This window comes from Plectropomus leopardus, chromosome 8 (assembly GCF_008729295.1).
Source record: "Plectropomus leopardus isolate mb chromosome 8, YSFRI_Pleo_2.0, whole genome shotgun sequence".
In the NCBI taxonomy this organism is placed as follows: Eukaryota; Metazoa; Chordata; class Actinopteri; order Perciformes; family Serranidae; genus Plectropomus; species Plectropomus leopardus.
Window position 1 is genome coordinate 24,519,997 of NC_056470.1, and position 26,090 is coordinate 24,546,086.

A 26,090-nucleotide genomic window follows, 5' to 3' on the forward strand; every position below is an offset into this window, starting at 1 on the left:
ATGAGGAGTAGGAGGGTCTCGTGCTGCATCTCGGCCGGAAAGAGACGTAGAGCTGCATCTGCATTGCTGCAACCCCCGCTGCCATTTTAGACACTGAGGTGGAGCTTTCCATTTCTTGCACGCACGAGCGGCTCGGTGCATAACGAGACAGCGGGGCTGCAGAATTACGCGCGCTTATTGATCGCCGTTATTTACCCTGATTTATATTTATACACATGCGTTTATATTATGTTGATTTGCAGTGTGGGGTATAATAGGGACACTGGTGAACCCTAAGATCTCCATTTTACTCCTCGACTTTATCTTCAGAGCCGCATGCATGATGTCACGCGCAGCAGCCTGTCCTCATATTCACCATGTGCCTCAGGGCGGCTAAATTTACTGCAGAGAATCAGAAGGAATTTGACAGAGAAATCTGATCCACAGTTAGAGGACACTTTTACGTTTTTACCAAATATACTCAGCAAATGAAGTCTCTTTTTTATATTTACAAAAACAGTGGTTGCACAAATGTAATGGACAAATGTGATGTAGTGATCTGATGCTGCAGATACACTGCCAGAGTACTAGTGCTGCAAAAAGTAAGCACTTTTCTTGATCAAACATCAATTAATTGATTTGAGAAAAATACAGAAAAACGTTATTTCAAACAATACCACATCTTGCATATTTTTTGACAGCACTGCATAGCCTATGAATTAATCGACCAAGTTAGATTATATTCTTAACGACCAGTTATCATTCCTAAGTAAAGTTAAAAAAAAATACAAGAGGACAAAATGTTTGTGGATGGTTTGTGTACCATAATGTGTGTTTTTTTAGCAGCTCATCTTGCATCTAAGCCTGTTTGAAGATGCAGATGATTGTTTTTACACTGACCCGTATGACAAAAACCTGTAAAGGACAAAAGACGTCAGACTGCAGGTCCTCCCCGTGCGCCTCCAACTTTATTGATAGTTTAAAATTACATTTCTATTTTCTAGGACTTCAGTTGCACTTTCCTTCCGACTTAAAAACTGAGTACAAGCAAATGGTATTTATACAGTAGTCTAAGTGATATTGTACAAAAATAACATTTTGATTTCTGTGAAAACTTTTTTCATTCCCAAATAACTCCTAATTCTGCTGTTCTGACAACTGTTCTTGATGTTAAATTTCGCCAAGGTAATAAAAAAAAAAGAAAACAAAATCCAAAGCCATTTTGAAAGAAAAGTCTACCTTGGACTACCAAGTGATATTTAAATTGTAAACAGATTTCTATAAAAGAACATGTTTCTTTTAATACCTCCAAAAATTTTTATGTCAGCAATATAACATGTAGTTTGTTATCGCCCACTTTAGCTGCTTGTAGGGCTGAAATGCATCATGTTATGAACTGTTTCCATGTCATACTCTCTTGGCCAACTCATATCCCACTAAAACAAACCAAAATAACCATACATGGAAGTTCGGTTTCCATTTACTCCCTTCTTCTATCTCATTTTACTGAGGCTCACTTCCACAAGTTCAGAGGTCCTATAGTTTCCCATATGTTCAGTCCCATTTATTCATCTCTGATCACCAGTGGCTTGGAAAGGGGGGTTCTTTAACATAGCATTATACATAACACCGCTACCAAACTAAAACATTTTTGTATTGAATGCAGAAAGATATTTTTTTCACCCCTTTCATTGTATTACATGTCGAGAGGCTCACTGGCCTGGGACTAGCCTCTGTTAGCCAACCTTTGGCCAGTGAAGAGGATTCAGAGAAAATAATACAACCAACCATCAATCTGAAAAAAAGGAGGGGCAACAGAGGGCACTGATTATGCGCTGCCTTCAACGGTGCAATCTTTCGCCAAATGGCCTGCCTTTCCACAGTTGTAGCAGTTAGTATCGCTGGCTTTACTGCACTGCACAGCAACGTGACCAATTTCGCCACACCTAGGGGAGACAAAAGTTTCTCAAGTGAGAGACAATGCAGGTAAACTAACATTAAAGTGAACACAAGAACAGAAACAAGCCTGCTGCGGTGTTACAAGATTTAAATTCACATCTAGGTCAGCACTCACCTGTAACATTTCACCTTATCGCACAGTTTCTGGATGTGACCGAACCCACCGCAAGAGTAGCACTTCTGCTCGTTGGCATGGTCGCAGTCACGGGCCATGTGGCCAGCTTTGCCGCAGGTGTAGCACAGCTGCTCCCTCTCCTTTTTGGGCTCCTTGCAGTCCCGGGAAATGTGGCCACTCCTGTGGCAGTTGTAGCACGCTGAACAAGGAAAAAAAACAAAAAACAAAACACTTATTAAAATACAAGGTATGAAAGTATTACCGTTAAAAGATGGACATCAAGGTTTTGTAAATAACTCTGTAACTGTAATAAAAAGTAACACTTAACACCAGCTAACTAGAGTTGAAATAAGGCTTTGACAGAAAAGGCAAAATATAAAGAGCTAGAATACCGGTGTATCAATACTGAGGAAAATATTACAACCGTCCCACATACTCGGTATCCATATGTATCCATTAATTTGATGTTTTTGACACAGTAAGTACAGTATATAGGATAAGACTGGGCGAAATACTGATATTATACCAAACTGTTGCAGCACTTCCATGATTTGCTTTCTTTTTTCATTATACCCACATTATTGATGGTTGTTTATCAAAAATCTCATTGTGTAAATATTTAGTGAAAACACCAATACAACCAGACAATATCAATAATGAGGTATGTGGTCAAAAAATATTGTGGTATCACATTTTCTCCAAATCTCCCAGCCCTAATGTAAATAGAAAAAGTATAGAATCGCAACGCATACCATCCTCAGTTTGGTCACAGTCCCTGGCCATGTGTCCTTGGTCTCCACACCGATAACAAAACAGCTCTGTAATGACAGCCATATTAGTATGCAAAGATGAAAGGAAGACAAGGTTGTAATTTATGGTTTAGACTTCCCAAATATTTCTCCGGAGACCCATCTGTAACTCAACACAACCGCTTCAAGTGAACACCACACAGTATGTAAAGTTTAATGATAAAGAATAACGTGTTAGCCAAGTTATTGGAATAATTATCCTATATTGGGTGCGGCCTGGATAATAGATAGTACCCTTGCCTCGTCCCCGACCCCTCCCGCGGCCGCGTGAACCGCTGGCAGGGCAATTCTTGATCCAATGCCCCGAGCGGCCACATCCAAAGCACTCATTGTTGCTGCAACCATCCATTACCTAAACAAAAACATGACACATATGAGTTAAAATCAGCTCAAAATCAAATATTAACAAACACTATTCAGCCTGCACACTGTCTACACCGGACACATTCTTAACTGTGTTTTTCAGCCATCCATCTAATCAAGCTTTCACACCAAACACACAACTGTTTTCAGTGGGGGATGAGATTATTTTCTTGACATGCACCATCTTGACTTTCCCCTAAAAAATGTTTAGCCTGTCACAGGCAATAATCAACATTTGATTTTCTACATTCTAGCTCAAATGCAGTTCAGAAAGTGGCCTCTCATTCTCAAATTAAGCTGCTTAGTGTGCCGGTAAAACCTAAAAGCATTAACATGGCACATTACTCTTATTGCTGGAGGTTAAATCTGTTTAGAGTATTTACAAACACACTTACTGAAACAATGCGCTTTAGCTCTACAAAACACACATTGTGCCATTTTTCAAAGGTGGTCTGAAAGCTTGGTTGTCATTCAATCTTACATTTTCACTAATGAAGCGGTTAACAAAGGCTCTGAGCAGTACATGGACAGCTGTTGCTGATGATGGGATGTTTTTGCAGTGCAGCCGGTGCACACAAGGTCACATGAGGACATGTCATCAAGAATGATCTGATCATGATCATAACTAAGCAACCATGCTTGTGCAGGCTTGTCAGAAATCAATGCCAACACTGAAAAACCATTTCAGAAAACTCTGTTTCATGATTTAAACTTTGAGTCAGAAAACAGTACACAACTCACAGACCGGTACTGCAGAAGTCAGTCTAACATAATGACTACCAGGGGGATCTAGTCTACGATCAAACAAAGGGGTGCATTTTTATGATGCTATTATTATTGGCCATCAGACTACAACTAACTACTACGCTAACTTACACGCTTTCATCAATGGGATCATGTTGTGAAGGCCAAACTTCTTTTTGTTGACGGTGCTAAAGACATCAAGTCAGGAAGAACGTGAGTTAATAAGTAATCAATCTCTTCGCCATAAGCACCCAAAAGACGACAAAACGGGGCAACTAGGTTTAAATCACCTCGGTTTAAGATTGCAAATGCTAACTTGTTGCTCCCAATTCTTGTAGCGGCCATCAAAATGTACACTGGGCCTTGAAAATTGGGCTTATATAATACTGTTTGGCAAAATAGCTGCATAAATGTTGTTTCTCAAGTAGCCACAAAAAAGCGAAACTCTCCTGGAGTACAGTTTAGTTGATATCGTCAACAATATAGCCCAACATGGTGCTACACGCCACCGACTGACGTTACTACAGAAATGGCCATGAAAGCATGCCGTGGGTTGTATGCTAAGTTAGACAGCTAGCTCCAGAGGGCAGTCCCACCACATCGTGATGTGATGAATATCTGCCAAAACAGCGAGCCCGCCGTCTAACGAAGATTAAAGATAACTCGACTGCGTTTTTAAAAAAAGAACCTACATATCATATTTTCCACGTAAATAAACCACACAACGTGATTCCGGGCTAAAACGGAATCAAATGCCAAAGGTTGGAGCTACGCTAACGTTGGCCTAGTCACGTTGATTTTTCTGCGTACTCGCGAGACACTGCTGCTGCTAGCTAGCACATGTTAGCACACCACCTCACGATCACGACCAAGAAGCACGGTTCAGTCGACGATCGACCCTCTTTCACCAGTAAGAAAGTGCTTTACAGACACTCATGGTGATATATGTTTACCGTAAATTATTTCTGACGGGTATTCGGGTGAATATACCATAAAAACAAAATTTCCCGCGCAGGGCGCACACACTAAAGTCGTTGTGACGAGCTACCATTAGCAGGCCGGACTCTGAACCCGATGCTCCGTTAGACCAAACCAACAACAGCGTTGTAATTTCAGGAAACAGACCGAACGTCCGATTTTCCGCTATTATAATTTACACACGGTAGAGTTTCAAAGTTTATACATACACAGTTTGTACTGATTAAATCGATTTTAGTGTTGTTTTATTGCTTACCTCGCTGGCTACCGTTACTTAGCTCTATCAGTGTTTACGCCTCCTTCTTTGCGCTACATGCGGTGTGAACAGGAGTTCCTGAATTGTCATTCACAGTATCCAGTAAAAACCTGCACAGTCATTGGCCACATACTCTACAAGCAGCCAGTCAATCACAGGGATCTCTGGACACCGCCTTTATGATTCAGCCAATCAGAGATACAGAATGGCCCCTTTTCCCTAAATCGACTGCTCTTATTTTTCCCCACATCTTAAAATGAACATCATCAGGGAATGTTGTTGCCATATGGTTATAGCTTTAATAATGGCAATATGGGCTACGTAAACTGCAAATGCCACGAAAAACCCCCTTACCACAGCCACAAATAATAACGATAATAATAATTGCAGCAATAATTATAATTATTTTAAAATGTAATTGATTAACCTTTTGAAACCTGAGCAAATGGGCTTGATTTCTTTCAAAAAACATGGTAAGAAGGCAACAAAGGAAGAAATGACGCCCCCCACCCCCCAAACAACAACAACAATGACCTGAAAATTAGAAAAATAACAAAAATAATAATAATAAATACATATGATGATAACAATGGTGATGATGATGACAATTATTATTATTATTACTACATAAAATAAACCCTAAAGGGGTCAAAGAAACTAAAAAATAAAATAGTAAATAAACAAGGAAATGACTTGGAAATTGTGATGGAATTATGATGATGAATATTGATGAATATTGAAAATAAAAAATAAATAAATAAAATTAAAATATTTTTTGGAACATCTTACAAAGTGGCTTATAACCCTTTCCCCCATATGTTTTTTAAAGACATCGCACCAACTTGTTTTGGGTTCCAAGATTGAAATACTTTTGAAAGGCATCTGAAAGCAGCATAAGAAAAGTGATTTCACTCCAGGTTTCAAACAGTGAAAGATTAGACCAGTTGCCCTGTTAAATGTAATAAGTAATATAACCATTTTATTATGTCATAAAAGTAATGTGACCTATTACATTTGTTTGCCTTTTTATTACTTGGAATAGGCCACACAAAGACACATTTTTGCATGGCAAAAAGATGCAAAGCAACAGAATTAATTTTATATTCTACAAATAAACTCTTTTTTTTTAACCGAAAAGAGTATTTTTGGGTTTAATGACCACTATTTTGATTAGGGACTCAACTTTATTTATCAAAGTTAGAGGGTGTCTGGGGTGTGACTTTGCACTGTTGTTGTTTTTTGATATTATGACCTGTGTTTATCGCCGAGGTTTTTACACAATGGGTTTTATGATAAAACAATTGTTTGCATTAAAATATATGAAGGAAGAGCTGTAGTTTATATTTTTCTTTTTTTAGCTAGGCTACAACATGTGTTGTGGATGCTTGTCACATTTTCCTCGTAGGTAGGTTGTCACAGGTATCGTCCTGATTTTGTTGCATGCATTCTCTTGATGCATGAACTGGTTAGGTTGTTTCATGTAAATAAAGAAGTTAAATGAAATTTAAAATTTAACTTTTTACAGTCATTTTTAAGATTAATTTTTTTAATTCCCTTTTACAATAACACATGGGGATGGTTGTCACAAATGCACAAAAGTTATTTGACAGTCCATTTCTCTTGGACAGAATAACGTAAAGAGAGTAAGGTCACTCTGTTTCTACCTGATATTGTAGGCTTCTGTTACACATTTAAATGGAATCTATTAAGGATACAGTTTAAGGGTTCAAATGAAGGTAAAAACTGTAACAACCAACCCAATTCTCCCCTACATCAAAAATCTTTGACTCTAAGTAATCAAGCAAAAGCCTTTAAATATATATAAATATATGTATATATTAGGTTGCTATTGTTATGACAGTCTTCTGATACATAAATTATTAAGAGGCATATTTGAAACTAAAACTGAAGTAATTTTTTTTTTTTTTTTCAAGAAATCCATGAAATTACTATTTATAGGCAACTTAGTTTGTTGTATTTTTAACTTTAAGGCATTCACAAAGAATCTGGAGCTTGAATGAGAGTGTAAATGGACCTAAACAATACATAATCACAATAATCTAACAATAGTGTGTATGTGTTTCAGAATGTTATTGTATAATGTGGACCCTTTATGTTTAAGGAGTCTTGACTGCATCACATTTTGAAGACAAGTGGACTGATAGAGACAACAATCCATGGGAGCTGCAAGCATCTCAGCTAACTGGCCTGAGTGCTCAGTCAGATCAATAAGTGGGAAAGATGCATTCATCTCAGTCTTAAGGTGGCTTTGCTCACAGAGCTCTTAGGGAGCAATTATTTTATCCTGTTGTCTTTTTTTATATAATTCCCAACATTTAATACAAAGCAGGGAAAATATCAAAACCTATAATGCATCATTTTGAATGGATTAAAAGATGTTTCACTGTATTATCCCACACTGACTGAAATACAGTGATGGTGCTGCATGTGGGGTGGAGCACCTTAAAACGCTCCTCAATGACAAAGCCCTGCCCTCATCCTCACAGAAACAGTATTTGGCATTTCTGTTATTTGCTAGGTGGAATATCTGTCAGAAAATGAGTGTAAAGTTGAACAGGTAGAATGAAAGTAAAATTGAAATATATTGTGACTTTGAGGTTTAGATTTTTAACTAAAACTGTCTGCTGCTGCTGCTGCTGCTTTATGGAAACAATGTATGCTGAACCCATGAAGACATATTGCCTGGGATGTTGATGAAGCTGTTTTTATTCTCAGATGGTGTCAACTCCAGCTTGCTGAAAGGACCTATGAGCCATCTGTAATTGGGGGACCTCAGGGGACCCAGACCGGGATGCTACAGAGATGGTGAACACATGGTGAGTGTAAGAGGGTACAGTTTCACAATTGTACTGTTTCAGAGCCAGTTTGGAGAGGAACATGCTGTTTTTTTGGCTAACAACAGTTCAAATTTAAGTCTGTTTGATCCCACTTAAAATTCATATAAACTAAAGAATAAAGCATCTGTCAGTTAAAAAAAAATTTTTTACCCCTGATATATGTGGATTTTTTTTACTAGTGTATATGTCATACCACAGGTTGGCTATTATCTTTGTGGCCAGAAATACAAAATGTAACATGACTTTGACGAAAATCAGAAAAATAATTTGCAATTTTGCAATGCTGCACTGTCCCCAAATATCCAGCTGGTGGCGCACGTGGAGTTTATAATGGTTTACACCTTTACTCCAAACCGGTTGTGAGTGGGCTTTTTTGTTGCTTTTCAAAAGATACTGTTGCAACTAATATTTTAACAAATGTTCATAAAATTATATTATTGCTTCATTTGCGGAAAAAAGTAATAACTGTGAGCTCATTTGCAACGTGGCGATTGCAGAATACGACTTTAAATAAAGTATATATGTAAATTATGGTCATATATTGAGAATCCAACTTTTTTTAAAGGTGCATTTCATTTTTAATGAGCAAAAACAACGGTTTTCCCAAAGTGGGAGGGATTAATGTGTGCTATAGTTGCGCAGTGTGAGTGATGCTTGCAACTCTTGTTATGACTGCAAGGTCCTGTTTCAATCACTGGCGTCAGACGGACGCAAGACACCAACTCAAACCGTTTCACCTTCTCCTCAACAACGTAAATATTGATTGAAAAAGCGAGTCAGCACCGAGCAACTTCTGGGAGTTTTAATTTGAAAGTGCTTCACGGGATTTAAAGAATATCCCTCGTCGTGTCACTTTGAGGGTCCGACGGATTTTTTCGTTTTTACCACGACTGGGAGATAAAACTTTTCCTCTTATTATATTTGGGTGGCTCGTAAAATAGACCCGCCTATGACCTTCGCGTCTTAAATTATTACTACATTTACCGGATACATATTTGTTACAACTTCAGGGTCTTTACCAACTTCGACTTTTTCCTTTTTCTTTGAATGCGTTGCAAATATGATGATGTCACCGACGCCACTTTTTCCTGAAGTTATGGCGGAGCACAACTTTTCTAACTTCTCTTGGTAAGCACACACAGGCTACTGGCTCTTAGCATCGCTACTCTTTAAAATAATGTTTGAAATGCTAACGACAGCGAAACGACTTCTCGGTAAAGCACATAACCAAGACATGCATTGTTTGAAATAGTGGAATTTGAATGGAGGGTGATTAGAGAGAGCTGTGCAGTGAAGTTTGACGGTAGTTCGCCTCTGAGGGCCTACAGGCAAATTCACAGCAATAACTGGATCTACCAGGCCTTATAAAAACACACGTAGGCTACGAATAGCTTCTGTAGTTGTGTAAATGGTGCACGCATATCAGCGGCAGGCTCATTTTATGAGTCTGTTTAGCAGAAGTTGGATTTCATTGGAGCTCCGTTGAAGGCGTTCAAAAGTCAGTTTTGTGTGCGTAACTCTCACAAAATCTGCTGACATTGATCTCACCTACATTTATGACTTTGAACACTTCAGTCAAGTCACAGAAACTCCTCTGTGGATGCAGCAGTCATCGTGGCTTTTGTGAAGTTGGCTGTCTTATATAGACTGACCTGTTATGTAGCACAGATACAAGCAGACGGGAGTAAAGTCTAATTATTCTGGACTGCACTTTTTTCCCTCTGTTGTTACCCCTTTTCTGGATGGATCACAGCACTTGTTTTGAACAATATGCCTGCAGCATGGTGGGAAAGGTTCAAGACCCACAATCTAACAGGTTTCTGCATTTCTGTGCTATTGACACAGCGGTATGTGTGCTGTGACAGCTAACTACTCACCAACTGCAGTAAATCATCTCCTCAGTGCTAACAGGTCTTTGTAAAGGACACACCAGAGATAATTAGGAGTTCTGCAGAGTGAAAATATACACACTGAAAAGAAAGGACCAAGAATTGGTGAAACTGCAGACTAGGCTACATGGCTTATGTAAATATTTGTGTGTGTGTGTGTGTGGTTTAGAAAGTAAATGTATTTTATTCTGTTTTTTATATTGATGTTTTATTGTTTTTTTCCTTTATTGTTTTTGTTCATATTGTTATTTATTTATTGAAGTTTTGTGTCTTGCATTTTGCATTTTCTTTGAAACAACAGGCTATTTTCAGCTTTGAATTTAACTTCATTTTTTAGATTATTGTAATTGTATAAAAATAATATTTATTATTATTGTTATCGTAAGGCTGCACAATATGCAAAAAATAACATTATTTTAAATGATATTGTAATTGCAATATGAGCCACGAATTTAGTGACGATGCAAATTTTTGTATTTCCATTTCACTGGGAAAAAAAGTATCTAAATGATAATGATAGTGATTTTTGCTGTGGTCTGGACCAAACAAGCATGTTCCCTTACTTCTAAAATATGATTGTGGGCTCGAGCATCTCTTTGGCACCACAGTGCCTCATTTATAATCGTATGTTGTGACTTATTTTAACTTTATCTAAAAAAAAATTGCAGGTCCTGTGGTTTGGATGTTGCACGTAACCATAGTGTGATTTCTATTATGTTTCAATTGATTGCGCAGCCCACCTGATATACCAACTCAAGGTGTTTTTTTTTCTTCATGCCACTGTATAGTTAACAAGTAACACATTTTTTTTTAAAGGAGCACACGTGTTTAGAATTACTATTGTTTTTTTTAAGTTATTCTTTTCCTTTATGTCTTTATTTAATAAGAACTGATATTGTGATCTTTTACTATCTGTTTCAGGCTCTTAAGTTTAAGTTGCCGGTTTGCCTGACCACACAGAAAAAGAGTGTGTTGAAAGCATATACTGTAAATAACACGTCTGACCTCTGTGCTCGCCTGAGATTCTCCTGGTCGGAGTGGATTAGTTTGTCTACACTGCTCTGCTGCTCACTCTCACTTGAAAAGAAAAGGACGATTGCTAGTATTATGCCAAAAAAAGCACACATGTAATTCTTAAAACTACTACTATATTGCATAGCTTAGGGTTAAGCTGAGAGTTAAGCATATAGGACCACTAAACAGATCAGAACATACTCTTTACTTTTCCTGTCATACTTCTGAAAGAACTGACATAACACTGAAATGACCCATATCACGCCATCATGTAAGAGGGTTGGTTTCACTCGGGGAGATTATGTTTAGAGATACCCTAATGCAAACCTGTATTTCCATACTTTTTTCCCCAAAACTACAAGGCTATATCCAGAGATATATTTTGGTTAAAGAATATCAACTGAGTCATATATGCTTGTAAAGATTTGAATGGACTTTTTTTTTCATGATGAAAAACATTTATTCTCTAATTTGCCAGTTAGTCTCTTACACTTTGACACTAAGTCTGCTCGCCACCATATCCTTACATAGAACAAAACGAACTAATGGTATGAACTTTCAAGCATTTGTACTACTAACACTGTGTATGTTTTTCTTTTTTTCAGACCATTGAGTGCACTTAGCTTTACTAATGGAGCACCTCCAGGGAGCGTGGAAGACCCTGAGCAATGGCTTTGGAATGAAGGACTCTGCGTTTGAGGGCCCGTGTCTCTCCCCGACCATGGTCCAGGGCTTCCCCTGCCAGCGTCGCTCCTCCGATGACAGCAAGATGCCCGACTCCAAGACTAGCAGCACTATCCGTGTCTACCTCCCAAACCAGCAGCGCACTGTGGTGAGTTGATTTTTCCTGAAGGTAGAAGATGACATACAGTTTTCCAATAAGGCTGCAGAAATACTGCATCGGTACACAGTTACTTACAGACATATGGGTGACTAACATTCAGGCAAACAAGAGAGGAATTAATACTTTATCTGTCCCTCAGGTAAACGTGCGTCCAGGTATGACTCTGCACAGTTGCCTGATTAAAGCATTAAAGGTGCGAGGTCTGCAGCCTCAGTGCTGCGCTGTATTTCGACTGCATCCAGAACAGAGGAGGTGAGCTCAGGACTGTTGTAGGTTTGAAAGATCAGAGATTGTACAAATCACATTCTTACTTGCTGCAGTTATTTTGCTTACTTATCCCCTCATGCAAAGCCTTTTTTCTGTGTTTGTTACAGTAAAAAATTACGGATGGATTGGAACACCGACTCCACCTCCCTTATCGGAGAAGAGCTTCTGGTTGAGGTTTTAGATCATGTTCCCTTGACGACGCATAATTTTGTGAGTAGAAGAATTTGACAATATCCTCACACTCAAGTCAATGCAAAGTGTCACTGCTGATGAAATACATATTTTTTCTGTCCTTTTCAGGTTCGGAAAACATATCTGAAGCTAGCGTTCTGTGATATTTGCCAGAAGTTTCTTTTGAATGGTTTCCGTTGCCAAACATGCGGCTACAAATTCCATGAGCATTGTAGCACCAAAGTGCCCACGATGTGTGTGGACTGGAGCAATATCAGACAACTCCTGTAAGTGTCTTCACCTTGAAATGGGAGCATGATGTAAACAGGTCATTAGTAACTTGTCAGTATGTTTTGTAAAAATACTTTTTGAACATTATATCACAAATTATTTATTATAGAAATATAACGGACAGACATACCAGCCATGCTACAGCCATTCTCAGTATGGAAGGTAATAGTTTAAGGAATACTTCACCCTCCAAATGACCATTTGTGTATCAGTTATTCACTTCGTGTTACATCAAATCCGTTATAACAACTTTTTTTCTGAAAAATTCTTGATGAATTGGAGTCCTAAAGGTCTGTGTTTAACAGCATCAAAACTATATCAAAACATTCATTTACAAACAGTTGTGTGACTTTGGTGAATCTGACCTAATCCTTTAAAACACCAAAGTCACACAATAAAACAAACAACCTACCAATCATGGAAGTGGTAGACCGACAGCTCCTGTGTTCAGCAAGGTAAAATTACTGTTTTGCCACAGGAGTCTGGCTTTGAAGACACCAAAGATAAGTTTCACCTTTAGTTCAGATCCCTGTTGGAAAGGGCCATCTCACAGCGAGTAAACTGAGTGTTTTTGGGAAGTACTGACTACATGAGTGGATAAATGAGGCTTATAGTACACTGCACAAGTTGTGTTAGAGTTTGAAACTGATGTTTTGATAAAATTTTGCTAATGTTGAACACGGATCCCTATGACTTCTATTTATTAGGATTTTCTATGTTTTTGGATTCTTTGACCACCGTGGAGGTATAAGATAAAAAGTTTTCATCAGTATTCAATGTAACACAAAAGTTGATAGGCAAGTGGTAATCTGGGGGGTCAAGTATCTCTTTAATTAAGATTTCAATCTAATAAAATTTGAGGTTAAATTCATAGTGGATCAGAAATGTTGTTAAAACAGGAAAGGGGATTTCTGCTGATAATACAGGTCTCCTGATTAGGTCTAAGCTTATATCTTTGCATACTGACACAGAGAATGGAACCTTATTAGTGTTGTTTTGCATGCAGGCTGCTGGACAGGCAGCAGTCTTTCAAAGATCCATATCACTGACAGTGATGAGATAAGCCGTAAGCTGACAACTATTGTAGTCTTTAGCAGTCAGCTGTTATTTGACTAAGCGCTCGCACATTCCCATGCGCTGTTTGCTACGAGGGATTCATTCCCTGTCACTCTCTATCTTCAGGTTGTGTCCAACACCTGGTGAGAGCGGTGCCCCTTCACTGCCCCCGCTGACTTCCAGGCGAGTGAGAGAATCTTTAACACGGTTTCCAAGGTGAGGCAAAGGTTTTATGTCTGATGTGCCCATAACCTATCCTCAGAGTGTTTTTTATTATTGTAAGATATATACTATACCTACAGGATTTATTGCCCTCAGAAATTCTTCTCAATATCAGTTGCAAATGATACATTTACAAATAAGGCTGAGTTTTGGAAACAGCATAAACAACATACAAACTATGTAACAGTGTTTCTTCTTTGACTAGAACAAAGAAGAGTGATATACTTCTTTTTTAAACAGGCCCTGTAAACAAACAAAAGTTATGTTTACATTCAGTGTTACTCACTAAAACACATTTTGTGTATCCTTAAGCTCTACAAACATATTGAAAGCATCCCCTTCCTTATAACATATTTTTAAGCATTTTAGAGTTATCACATTTATGTTACCTGGCTTGCAGTTGTCTTCATCCTCTTCTTCCCTGTCTCTGCTGATTTTTGCATATCTTGGCGTGTTATAGTAGAAATGTGTATCGCATCACTTGCATGCGGCTGTGTGCGTCCTAGTGCGTGTGCAAGAGAAACAAAATGTGTATCTCTTCTAGTAAAAAAGCTCCATAGCCACAAGTGGTCAAAAAATAATCAAGTGCCACTTGAACTGCAAAATTCTGGCAAACCAGAGAGAACAAAGAAAAGGTTTTAAAGAAGCATTTCACTGCAGAAAAAAGGGTACTTTCATAAAAACTGGGCTATCTACTCTTGAGATTGGTGCTACAGGACCAGAGAAAAGAAGAGGAAAAAAGCTGTGGCATTTACTTTTGCTTAAAGGGTAGAAAACATACAATACTAGAATGCACTGTGCTGCACTGAACCAACAAAAGTGATTGATGTAATGCTCTCCAATTTGACACAGGAAACAATATGGTGGCTGGCTGGAAAAAATGTTTTTGATCAACAGTGCACTAAAATATATTTCTGAACTAGGAAACGCAGTAACAGAATCTTGGTTCATATTTAATCAGCTCTGCTTAGTTTTACTGTTTGATCTCAGTTTTTTCAGCCTCCATTTTTACAAAATAGGAAACAGTATGGCACCCACATCCTGTTCACAAACAATTAAGAAGAACACTTAAATATGTTTCAGAAACAGTTTGAGGCAAGTAATAGGCAAAACAGCAACAGAATCTTGGTTTAACTTTTTATCAGTACTGCCTAGTTTTATCATTTGATCTGAGTTGAAGAGAGAGAAAGGGGCAGATCTCTCTCAGTCTGTTTCTACACTCTTTGTCTGTGGTGGGGGCATATAAATAAGAGGAAGTACAGTCTGTTGTTCGAGCAACAGCCTTCGAGTTTTTCGCTGGCAAATGAGCAGGAAGATATGGGCGCTGGAAAGATGGAGGGAAGTATAGCATAAACGATTTACAAATACTACCCACATTTTTATGATACAAAGCTGGTTGAAAATCTCTGAATAATAATAAAAAAAAATACATTGTGTGGGTTACAGGACAATAAAATTCAAGTATCAAATGAGGATACTGTAAATAGGGGTGGAGATACATTAGCAGGTTTGGGTAGCCATGACTGATGTCATTTTCTATGATTTATCATGCTTGACTCCAAAACAGCTGTAGTCGTAATGTGTAAAGAACCCTAATCTGAATTGAATTAAATCCTGTTTTTAATGACGTCCTCAGCTTTATGGGGGCTTACTAGTCCAAGTGCTGATGTAACGAGAGGCGTGAAAAGAGCCTGTTGTTTCAGGAGCACTTAAAATGGTTAAAAAGCACTCTGAGCTGCCAAATTAGCGCTCACAAAGTATCAAGTTGTTCCATGCAGAGGCAATCTCAAATACTCTTTTGAAACATAGTTTTGCATTGCCAGGAGAGGGATTGTTCTAGAGGAGTGCACTATGTGGTCATAAGTGTGATTTAATATGATCTCTGTTTATATACGTCAAGTTTCACTGTCCTTATTTTAACCAGCAGCTACAGTTCACTACACTAAGTAACCAAAAGCTTTGTCTATTCAGAGTTCTATTTATGGACATTAGGCATTTTGTTGTTCATGTTTTGGGATAATTTAACCTTTTAAAATTAGATTTTGTGCTGTAAAAGTGCACATCTCATGTCAGACTAACATTTGGATTGTTTGCAGATTAACGTATTTGGCTGGTGAGCTTTGTACTCTTCGGCTGAGCCAATAGTGATCTTGGCAAACATCAAGGGCAAAATACCACTGCAGTGTCAAGTTAGCCAAAAATGGGATAAGAGGAAGGCCACAATAAAATTAACCAACAACTACTTCCTCACAGTGCTATTTTTTCTGTTTTACTTTGTGTTGTTTTTTTGTCATCATATAGCATGCCTCGTAGGGATTTTACATGTGTGATAGCAGTTTGTTAAACATAAACAGATGATGCTTGAATAGGGAGAGTGAGAGAAATGAAACCAGAAAGCTCCAGCATCAACCTCGGCCACACCCACAGCAGGCCAGTTTTCAAGAAGTCGCAGTGTGTGCTTTTCTGTCAAATGTCAGTGGTGTGTGTCACTGTGAAGCAAGATGTAGACGAACAAAAGCTGCTCTGTCGTAACATTCGATGCTTGTTCACCTCTGCAGCTCAGCCCACCGATATTCCACCCCCCATGCCTTCAACTACACCACGCCTTACACGCCCACAAGCGGCGGGCTCTCCCAGAGACAGCGCTCCACTTCCACGCCCAACGTCCACATGGTTAGCACTACCCTGCCTGTAGACAGCAGCATGATTGAGGTAACTACACACCATATGGGCCCCTTGGGTACTCCTGTAGGTTCAAGTCACTATTAAAATATCCCTCTGCCTAGAAGAGCGATCTCGCCCTCCTACGTACATCTCAGGCGTTCAAACTATCTCTGGCTGGCTTTTTTTTCTACCTTTTATCTACCTCTGCGTTAAGTAATCCACCTGAACAGGGTTGAGCCTGTTTTGTGTAATTCCCCTGATGGCATCTTATTTTAAAATGTGCGACACTTGACTTCCCCCTGTTCAGTTCTGCTTTTTCACTGCTCATGTTGTTGCATAATCAGCTCACTAGTTTTGCATGCTTTGTAGAATATTCTCCCTGTGTTCTGCTCAGGTAGTAACCTGGGCATCACCTTTCCTTCCTTACTTTCCTTCACTGTGTCCCTTTTCCTCCTGTCCACTACTGGCCTGTTGTATTGTGTACCCTGCTGGGGAGTAGCTAGACTGCCTGAATACGTCCCCCAGCTCCTGGTGCCATAGATTCTGGCTGAAGAGGAAAGTAGGTATTGTGCACTTCTCCCAGTCTTTTGTTGAAGCCTCCTCCGAGAGTCCAGAAAAGGTTAGAAAGCGCAGCGTCTGTGTGCAGTCTGAGTGGCATGCATTGCAAACAGACTATCTGCATTCACATCTTGAAGTTAAGCCATGAGTGACAGCGCAGCATGTTGTTAACTGTGTGAGCATGCTGACAGAAATTTGTGTTTTTTTCTTGTCTCTGTAGGATGCTATGCGTGATCATGACTCGGGTAAGTGCTCGCTTTGCATTTCGTGAACATCATGTTGTGTACTTTTGTGCTGTATCACGTACTTCCTCCCTTCACAATAACCCAAAATTCCCCTCCTTTTGGTTGTGCATTCATTTGAAACATACAAGTGTTCAAATTCAAACTTTTTGAACAGACTGTTCAGACATTATCTTCTCCCTTCAACATGGAGATTACTCATCACGGCATTGAACGTTGAGGCCCACCCATAATTAGGGATGCCACCGTGAGGAAAATTTCCCACCTGTTAATAAACTCATAACCACATATGTGTTCCAATTGAACTGGACATTTTACAAGAAAAGATATCCATTATTGAAACTCAGTATCTGCAAAGTGCTCCATTAAGTTACTGCTAATGCAAACAGAGTATTTCCTGCTGCTGCAGCTCTACATTAAAAGTGTTTAGCTGGGGAAACACGAGTTGACCATTATTATCAGTAGTGGCAGGAAATGCAATGGGTTTGTCAGAGAGATTAGCATCACTGCTATCGTTCATCCAAAAATGCAATAACAAGACAACTGTGATTTTTGGCATTTAATAGTAGTTTAGTTTAAAGCCATAGTGAGCTGTTAGATGAAGAGCTGCACACCTCCAACTTTTTAGCAATGTAGTCAACTACTGTTCCCTCATTAACAATGCCAAGTTTCCTATTAGAATTGGGTTAAATCGAAAATATTGTCAAATAGGTGATTTTTCTTTTCGCATTGACACCATATCCCCTGCAATCGTCTTATCGGTCAGCTCCTCTTTCAAGTGAAGTCTGACTAATGCAAGTCTGTGCTTTTTTCTGCTGCTGTACAGAGCAGACATTTTCAGTTTATAATTATAGCGTCAGACAAAGTATTGATTAAAAAAAGCAAAGCTGCAATGAGGGCAGTAGGCAGGTAATGTCAATGGTGTATGCCTGAACACTGTGACACCACTACTGAAACAAGCCTACCTATTCAACAGAAAATAAAAGTTAAAAATAGCTAAGCAGTAGAGGTGTTAGGGTGGTAATGCAAGTCTGTTCTGTATGTGATGAAAACTTTTTTTCTATCACACAAGAAAAAAAGTTTTCACACCTTTGTCATTAATCTTCAAACATTTTTTCATTTCCCCTCTGATGTTCATGTGTAAATTAAATTAAATTCTGTTAGTTTGAAAACAAAGGAAGCAAAAAAGGAGGGAAAATTGGGATAAAGGTTGTGTCCCAAATTGCTCAATATTTGCCATACAGTCCGCTGTAAAGTATATTTGCCTTTCCCTAATATTGTCTGAGAGAGAATTTTTGTATCCCATTTTGTTGCATCCTAAAGAGTTTTTTTTTTTTATGTCACATTATATGTTATCTTCTATATAGAATTCCCTCTACAGTGAGTAGTAAATTATTTTGGACACAGTCAAAGTCTTCCATCCTGAACGGCTTCCTTCTCTTTGTATTCCTCAAGCTGGGAGTTCCCCCAATCAGAGTCCTACAGGCTGGACTCAGCCGCAGTCCAAAGCCCCTGCACCTGCCCAGCGAGAGAGGGCCCCGTCCTTCAACACTCAGGAGAAAAATAAAATAGTAAGTTCAGTGTCTTGTTTGCAGCGACGGAAGTAATAAAAGACATTTAATCTCATTGGTCATTTTACTTTGAAATTCTTTATCTCGTGTTGTACTTTGCTGCATTAGTAAGTTATTTTACTTGTACTTAAATAAAATATTGTAGTACTCTTTTCATTCCTGCTTTTATGTAGTAAATAAAGTGCATGCTGTCAGACGAGTTATGTGATCTAACCTACAGTATTCTGGCGATTGATAATAACTGGTTAGTGTGTGTCTTACACAAGTTTCACCTTCTTGACTTCTGTTCATCCAGAGACCTCGGGACAAGCGAGACTCGAGTTACTACTGGGAGATCGAGGCCAGCGAGGTGTATTTGAACTCCCGCATCGGTTCAGGCTCATTTGGAACTGTGTACAAAGGGAAATGGCATGGTAGGAATGCATTTCACACAGGGCAGGACACATTCAGATGCAACCACTAACACTTTCACGTAACACTTTTAAGTGAGTTACCTGGCACGTGAAATGGTTTGAAAATGTACATGTTGAACTGCTTTTTTTTTTTTAAATGAGCTCACAGTGGATCTTATGAGTCAGAGGTAACTGAGCTGAGCATTTTTGTTGTAGGTGATGTAGCAGTGAAGATTTTAAAGGTGACCGACCCCACACCAGAGCAGTTCCAAGCGTTCCGAAATGAAGTGGCGGTCCTGAGGTAAAAATGGATGCACTGTTCTTTTTCATCAGTTTTGACAATTGCAATCATCTTCTTTGCAAACTTTTATCTCATCTTCGCTTTGGTGATTTCCTCTTCCCCTCTGCCTCTGGTTGCAGGAAAACACGACATGTCAACATCCTGTTGTTCATGGGCTACATGACAAAGGACAACCTGGCCATTGTGACCCAGTGGTGTGAAGGCAGCAGCCTCTACAAACACATTCATGTCCTGGAGACAAACTTCAAGATAATCCAGCTCATAGACATTGCTAGGCAGACGGCTCAGGGCATGGAGTAAGTGCAAAAAAAGTGAGCTTTTCCAATAAACTCTGACAAAAATAAAAGAAACCAAGATGTAATCTTTTTTCCCCCTCACTTTTAGCTATTTGCATGCAAAGAACATCATTCATCGTGATATGAAGTCCAACAGTATCCTTTCTATCGGCTGTTTTGGTGTGAGTAATTTGAAAAATGAAACTGTCAATGCACTGTTAACATTCTGGTCAGGATCTGTGCTTCCCTAGTATGCTTTAGCTGTGATTCCTTGACAGCAGTGCAGACATCTTCTTGCATGAAGGGCTAACGGTGAAAATTGGGGACTTCGGTCTGGCAACAGTGAAGGCCAGATGGAGTGGCTCACATCAGGTGGAGCAGCCTTCTGGATCCATTCTCTGGATGGTCAGTAACACAGCTCTGGTCTCAATAAAGCGAATGAGAAAGCTATATTGAGAAACTGAGAAACACTATTAACAGATAAAATAGTGACATGAAAACAGAAAATGTCATCCTCGTGTTTCCTTTTTTGTCCGTGTGTTCACAGGCTCCTGAGGTTATCCGGATGCAGGATAACAACCCGTACAGCTTCCAGTCTGATGTCTATTCCTATGGAATTGTTCTCTTTGAGCTCATGACGGGAGAGCTCCCGTACTCCCAGATAGCAACAAGAGATCAGGTAGAGCCTCATCATTTATTTGTAACACTGAATGTCAAGTGATGATATTTTGGTGGTACTTCAGTGCATAAAGTAGCCCTTTTACACGCACACATGCTGGCTTGACTTTGTTTGGCTCGGCGCGTCAGCCCAGCATGGAAAGGGTTTGCATCTCCATACAACAGGGCTTCCCGCTTGAAGGCTTGTCCTGATGTGCTTGTGTTAAGTCTGTGATATTTAAAAGCAGTGGCCCTTTTAGTACCGTTTGCTATTGCACTGTGCAATGGTTGTTGCTTACCAGTTCCTTAATCATTATGGTTTATCAGGCTGTTGCTACAATTTTGCTTTCCATCTAGTCTTAGTGAAAAAAATGATGAAGTATCTGCTATGTTTGGTAATAGCAGCAGAGGCTATTTAAATGTTGACAATGACAAAGCCCATCTGATACCACCCCAGACTGTTTGGAGGCGGTGGGGTGTGTTTTGACCCTATTCCAGAGATGGTCCGTCTCCCACATGACTTGGCAAAACTTGGTGTATTTAAACTGGTTATGGCAATGCAAATCAGTGCGGCTCAACATGGCCAAAAGTGCCAATGAAAAAGCCCAACATTAAGTCATTGTAATGATACTCACCCATTATTGCCACATTTATACCAACACTTTAGGTATAGTGCCCTTAGGAGCCATTTGTAATACCTACTAATATGTATCTAAACTATATATTTGTTTTTCATTTCCACTGCAGACAGAACAAAGTCTGTTGTAATTAATGGGACAATAAAAATAGCGGGTTTGTGCAGTGGGTCCCTTTCGAACAAGAAATTGAACAGAGCCGGGCTGCTTGGTGGAAACAAGGCTTAGGTGACATCACTACACCGTAAACACACCTGGCTACCTTGTTAGGTTTGGTCATGTAAAGCAGAGCTGTAACCCACAGTCACACAAGTGTCGAAGCTGTCGACCTCTCCTGGGTCCCAGACTGTGTCAGGCTGCGAGCCGAAGCCAGAAGGTGGTGGAAAGACACTGGGTTGCTGTCTGAAGGGGGTTGTGGCGCTGGCCTAAGGCCCACCATGGAACAGAGGCGGGCGTCCTGGAGCCACTGGCCTAATTTTAGAAGCCGTAACACAACCCTGTTCGTGTGTGAGAAAAGGGGTGCATGGGTTTGCATATGTGTGTCTGTGGTTCTTCGTCCTCCCGCAGGCCACGAGTCTCGGTCTGGATCCTGTCTGGCTCCTTGTTGAGTTCAGTTTACTGTGTCTGTATTCAAAATAAGCTAATGTTGCTGTACAAAGTGTGCCCATAAGTAGTGTTATGAGCTGCTGCTGAACTGGCAAGAACATCTAGTCCTCGTATTATCCATTATCTCTGCAGCATCATGCACTCGTGCCTCTGCAATAGCTCCAGTGTTTTAGATGCTTGTCCTCTGAAACTCACTGGCTGTATTTCTAAAACATCTCTGGACTGCTGATTTAGGACTGATTGGGTTCCTCTTACTAGCACACTGACTTAGGCCCTGTCATACATGCACAGCAAATCTGAAATTATCTAGACATTACCCAGAGGAGCTGCATGTGAGAACAAAAATGTCTCAATCAGTTTGATAGGACTCAACCCTGCCAGCTCCCTAGTCCAAAGTCTGTGTAATGTCCAATTGAGCCCTTGCGTGAATAGAAGAGGTAAATGTCAGTAGATTTAACTTGGGATGTTCCAACCAGATCAGGAGGATTGGTATCAGGCCCAGTCCACGTGTTTTGTATTTGATTGGGATGTTATTTTGAGCATAGGCCCGCCCAGTCCTTTGTTTACATCCGCTGTCACGCAGGTGTCGTAAATGGAGGACACGATTTGCAGCAGATATTCAGCTTGTATTATTTATTTTTTCTAGTTCAATTTAAGCTGCTACACCACTTTAATGGGAATAGAATTTTTTGTTGTTTGAGTGAACTAGTTTTACATTTATACTGTAATTAGCCATGCAAAACCATTTTCAGTTTGTTAGTTTTGTAAAAAAAAACAAAAAAAAAAAAACCTAAGGAACTGTTTGGATGCAGATATTTTTCTTGTATTGCATTGCAGAGCTATTAAAGTACTTGAAATGTGTACTGTGCAGCTGGATTATCCAGGTAAATAAAAGTTTCCGATCAGGACTCTGTATCAGCAGATTCTCAATATCAAATGACTGGAATCAGGATCAGGGCAATAAAACTTGATCAGGTTAAGTGACTACAAATGAGTGGGCGTGTTGATGATGTTTTTTTATCACAAGGCTCGCACAAAGCCCAAAGAAAACAAACGTTTGAGGGTTAATAACTCGAAGATGACAGCAAAAATTCCTAAGTAGAGAGATGACAAGATTTGGGGACTTGTGCTGTTAAGGACCGAAGTGAAAATCTGAAGACAAATTAAAAAAAAAAAAGAGCTGTTGCTCATGACAAAATTACAAAATGGCTATGTGGCGGCAGCATAATCCTCGCTGCGGTGATGGGATAATCTCCTGATGTCATTTGAGAAAACAACTTTCAGACCAGTTGTTCAACTCTAGAATACTTTCAAATGTGATCAGTGCTTTACACACTCCCTCAGTCTCATCATCTGCTGTGTGTGACTCTCTTCTCTTAGATCATCTTCATGGTAGGAAGAGGCTATTTGTCCCCAGACCTCAGTAAGCTCTACAAGAACTGCCCCAAAGCCATGAAAAGGTTGGTGGCCGACTGCATCAAGAAGTCGAAGGATGAGAGGCCGCTCTTCCCGCAGGTGAACTGCTCTCTAATAGCAGACTTCAAGCTGAACGAAGAGTGTTTTCTTGACTTATTTGTTCTCCTTCATGCATTTTTTTTCAGATCTTGTCCTCCATTGAGCTTCTCCAGCATGCCCTACCTAAGATAAACCGCAGTGCCTCAGAACCGTCCCTGCACAGAGCCTCTCACACTGAGGATATCAACGCCTGTACTCTGACCTCCACCAGACTGCCTGTTTTCTAGACGCTCAGACAAGCACTGCCCCTCCTCCTCTCCTCACACTTCCCCTCCTCAATCTCCTCTGAAATATCCAAAATAGTCCAAAAGCTCAGTACGCCCAAATTCCTTACATGCAGAAGCAAATGTATATCTGAAATATGTACATGCAATCATACATAAACCCACGGTAATCAGTAGAATATGTAAGGAAGAGAGGAGAGGGACGTGCAGAGAGATGTGCATCTGAGATTTATTATGGAAGAGAACGACGGTGGATTGCAGTGCACATGAAATGGATGGCATAAGATACATCCAGGGGGAAGCTCTACGGTGGCAATGCATTTGGTTGAAGTTGTAAATACATGCACGCACACCTACCTAAGATGACGATGATAAATGGACACTGAAGGAAGCTCAAGAGAAAGACACGTGTCTCTCTTGATTTGGATTCTTTGACGTGAAGCACACCCTTCTATCTGGCTGCCTGCGTTTCTGATGAAGAGGACCTTTAAAGCTCAAATGCCTTAAGAGGAATCAAAGCCTGGACTAAGATCCCGCACAATTCATCACAAGCAAAGGCGTTGGATGTAGTCCATTTAGTTGCACAGCAGTAGTTGATTTTGCATTGTCTTAAATGATAATGGCGTAGACATGGGAAATTATCTTTATTTTTTTGTTCTTTCTTCTTTTAATTGTCTTTATTTTTTGGGTAATTTTTGGAGGAATTCTAGCCAGTCAGACAGCGAGCGTGAGTGATGACGGAAAATTTGCACATTCTAGCAAAAGCAATGGTTGTGTTTCAACAGTCTACACATTGGCTTCATTGCCACGAGTAAACTGATCTGTAGATAGCCACATGTCCTTATCAGTCCTCACCAGGTTATCATGAGCTGGACATTTACCGGTTGTCTTAAGTGTTTAAAATGATTTGGAAACTAATTTGTATTTGTTGTCTTTTGATGTCTCTGTCAGGAGGTTAAACGTTTTATTGTGTACTTGGTGAGAAAGTTGTCTATTCAATATTTTAATAAAATTAAGTTAAATTCCTTTGCCAAAGATGTAGAATTTGTTTTCTCCCTATTGTTAAATTCAATAATTGTATGTTGTTTTGGTTTTGTCGATGGCTTTAGTGTCATTTTAAGTGCAGCAGTGGAAGCAGATGAGATGTTGACAAGAGATTATACTGCCCCTCTTCTTGTTCACTACAGTAAAATCCCACACATGTGCAAGACTTTGTGGCAGGGTGAAATGTTTGCTGTAGCAGTGGCAACGTGGTGTAACCTCACAGGGGATCCAGTCCAGACACGCCACCAGGGGATTCCACCATTGGCTGATGCGACCGTGCGCTGCATAGCCACTGGCAAGCTTGGTGGAACAACAATCATTCAGCAAGGGAGCGACATGTGGTGGAAAGAGAGGACAGTTATATTTTGTTTTAGTGTAAACATCCAACGTGTAGGTCCTGCCTGGCGAAACCACTTGACTTGGTTCAGTCCCATGTGCAAATTTACAGTAAATATGGGAATAAGTGTTTATTTTGTAATGTTTCATTGCTCTTTGAATTGAAGCCCACGAAATAGAACATGAGGGAGGCTTTTTAAGTTTATCTTATTTGAATAACGTCTCAAAAAGTGCCATTGCGGGGGGAAATAGATCTGATGTCATCAAAAGTGGAGCAATGCAATAAGAGCAGGACCTTCGGCTGACTGCTCGTGGTCTATTTTTACATCAGTTTTGCTATATGTGTTTATCTGTTCTATTTCTGCATTCTGACAAGTCACACAGGCTGGCTGAAGTGAAACCAACAAACGTCCTACAGCCCCAGCCTGCAGGAGCTCCATCTTGTGGGTGTTCCTCCATAATGTCTGTCAGCCTTCTTTATTTAAGACCTAACAAACAAAAGCGGACTGTACCAATGCAGTCATGTAAAAATACTCAAGTCCTGCCTAGTTACATAAATGTACAGAGGTAATTTAAAGAAATTTTAAGTATCAAGAGTACTCCTTCTGTAGAAGAATGGGCCCATAGATGATATATTATAAACTGAATTGTTGTAGTTGCTGTTTATTTTATGTACAGTTCAGTAGTTAGAGGTCAAGCCCCTTTAAAGGATCAGAAAATAAATCTGGGGGTTCGTGACATGATTAATGGGGTAGGAAGTTGTTGTATTAATATTGCAATGGTTCTCTTTTTTTTCTAAATTGTAACCCCTTTGAGATTTGTTTTCAGCCAAGTACCTCCTGATCAGCACAAAACATATTTGGTAGAAACACACACTGAATAATAGTAAATGTAAAGGTGATTGTGTTTGTTGCAGCAGTTTATGGCAGTGAACAGCAGCATTGAAAATAGACATATTGAATATAATGTATGGTAAATTGAAGTGACATTTACAATTTTTTATTGAACTTTTGACAGTATTAATAATTACAGAAGTATGCATGACTGATTTTTTTCAATTAACATTAAAAAATAAAAAACACCCTACAGTACTATAAGTACCTGGTCTAAGGGTACATGTGCCCTCATTTGAGAAATACTGTAGTCGAAGGTAACTTCCTTAACTCAATGACACTGCCTGAGAAGGGGAAATAGGTTGAACTGCTAACAACTCATAGACAACTGAAACTTGAAGAAGGCCCAACTCTTCTTGTTA

General features: G+C 39.5%; 2 protein-coding genes across 4 annotated transcripts; one reads left to right on the top strand and one right to left on the bottom strand.

The window, feature by feature from the left end:
* Window positions 1–928: 928 nt before the first annotated feature.
* On the bottom strand, window positions 929–5,305 carry cnbpa (CCHC-type zinc finger, nucleic acid binding protein a). 2 transcript variants are annotated; one of them, XM_042492326.1, is made up of 5 exons: window positions 5,204–5,305; window positions 3,103–3,214; window positions 2,806–2,871; window positions 2,054–2,252; window positions 929–1,925 (listed from the first exon to the last, which is right to left on the bottom strand). In XM_042492326.1, exons 2-5 carry the CDS (start codon window positions 3,209–3,211, stop codon window positions 1,808–1,810), a joined length of 492 nt encoding a protein of 163 aa, XP_042348260.1. In that variant the 5' UTR covers window positions 3,212–3,214; window positions 5,204–5,305; the 3' UTR covers window positions 929–1,807. The 2 variants fall into 2 exon arrangements, with proteins under 2 accessions (XP_042348260.1, XP_042348259.1); XM_042492325.1 differs by having other exon boundaries at window positions 3,097–3,214.
* A 3,434-nt stretch (window positions 5,306–8,739) lies between these two features.
* Window positions 8,740–24,490, top strand: raf1a (Raf-1 proto-oncogene, serine/threonine kinase a). 2 transcript variants are annotated; one of them, XM_042491315.1, is made up of 18 exons: window positions 8,740–9,189; window positions 11,570–11,796; window positions 11,948–12,060; window positions 12,183–12,285; window positions 12,376–12,533; window positions 13,720–13,809; window positions 16,374–16,527; window positions 16,979–17,098; window positions 17,258–17,282; window positions 18,735–18,850; window positions 19,146–19,263; window positions 19,459–19,543; window positions 19,663–19,839; window positions 19,928–19,974; window positions 20,105–20,223; window positions 20,366–20,497; window positions 23,097–23,231; window positions 23,318–24,490. In XM_042491315.1, the coding sequence occupies exons 2-18, from the start codon at window positions 11,596–11,598 to the stop codon at window positions 23,456–23,458; spliced, it is 2,034 nt and encodes a 677-aa protein (XP_042347249.1). In that variant the 5' UTR covers window positions 8,740–9,189; window positions 11,570–11,595; the 3' UTR covers window positions 23,459–24,490. The 2 variants fall into 2 exon arrangements, with proteins under 2 accessions (XP_042347249.1, XP_042347250.1); XM_042491316.1 differs by lacking the exon at window positions 16,979–17,098.
* Window positions 24,491–26,090: the final 1,600 nt, after the last annotated feature.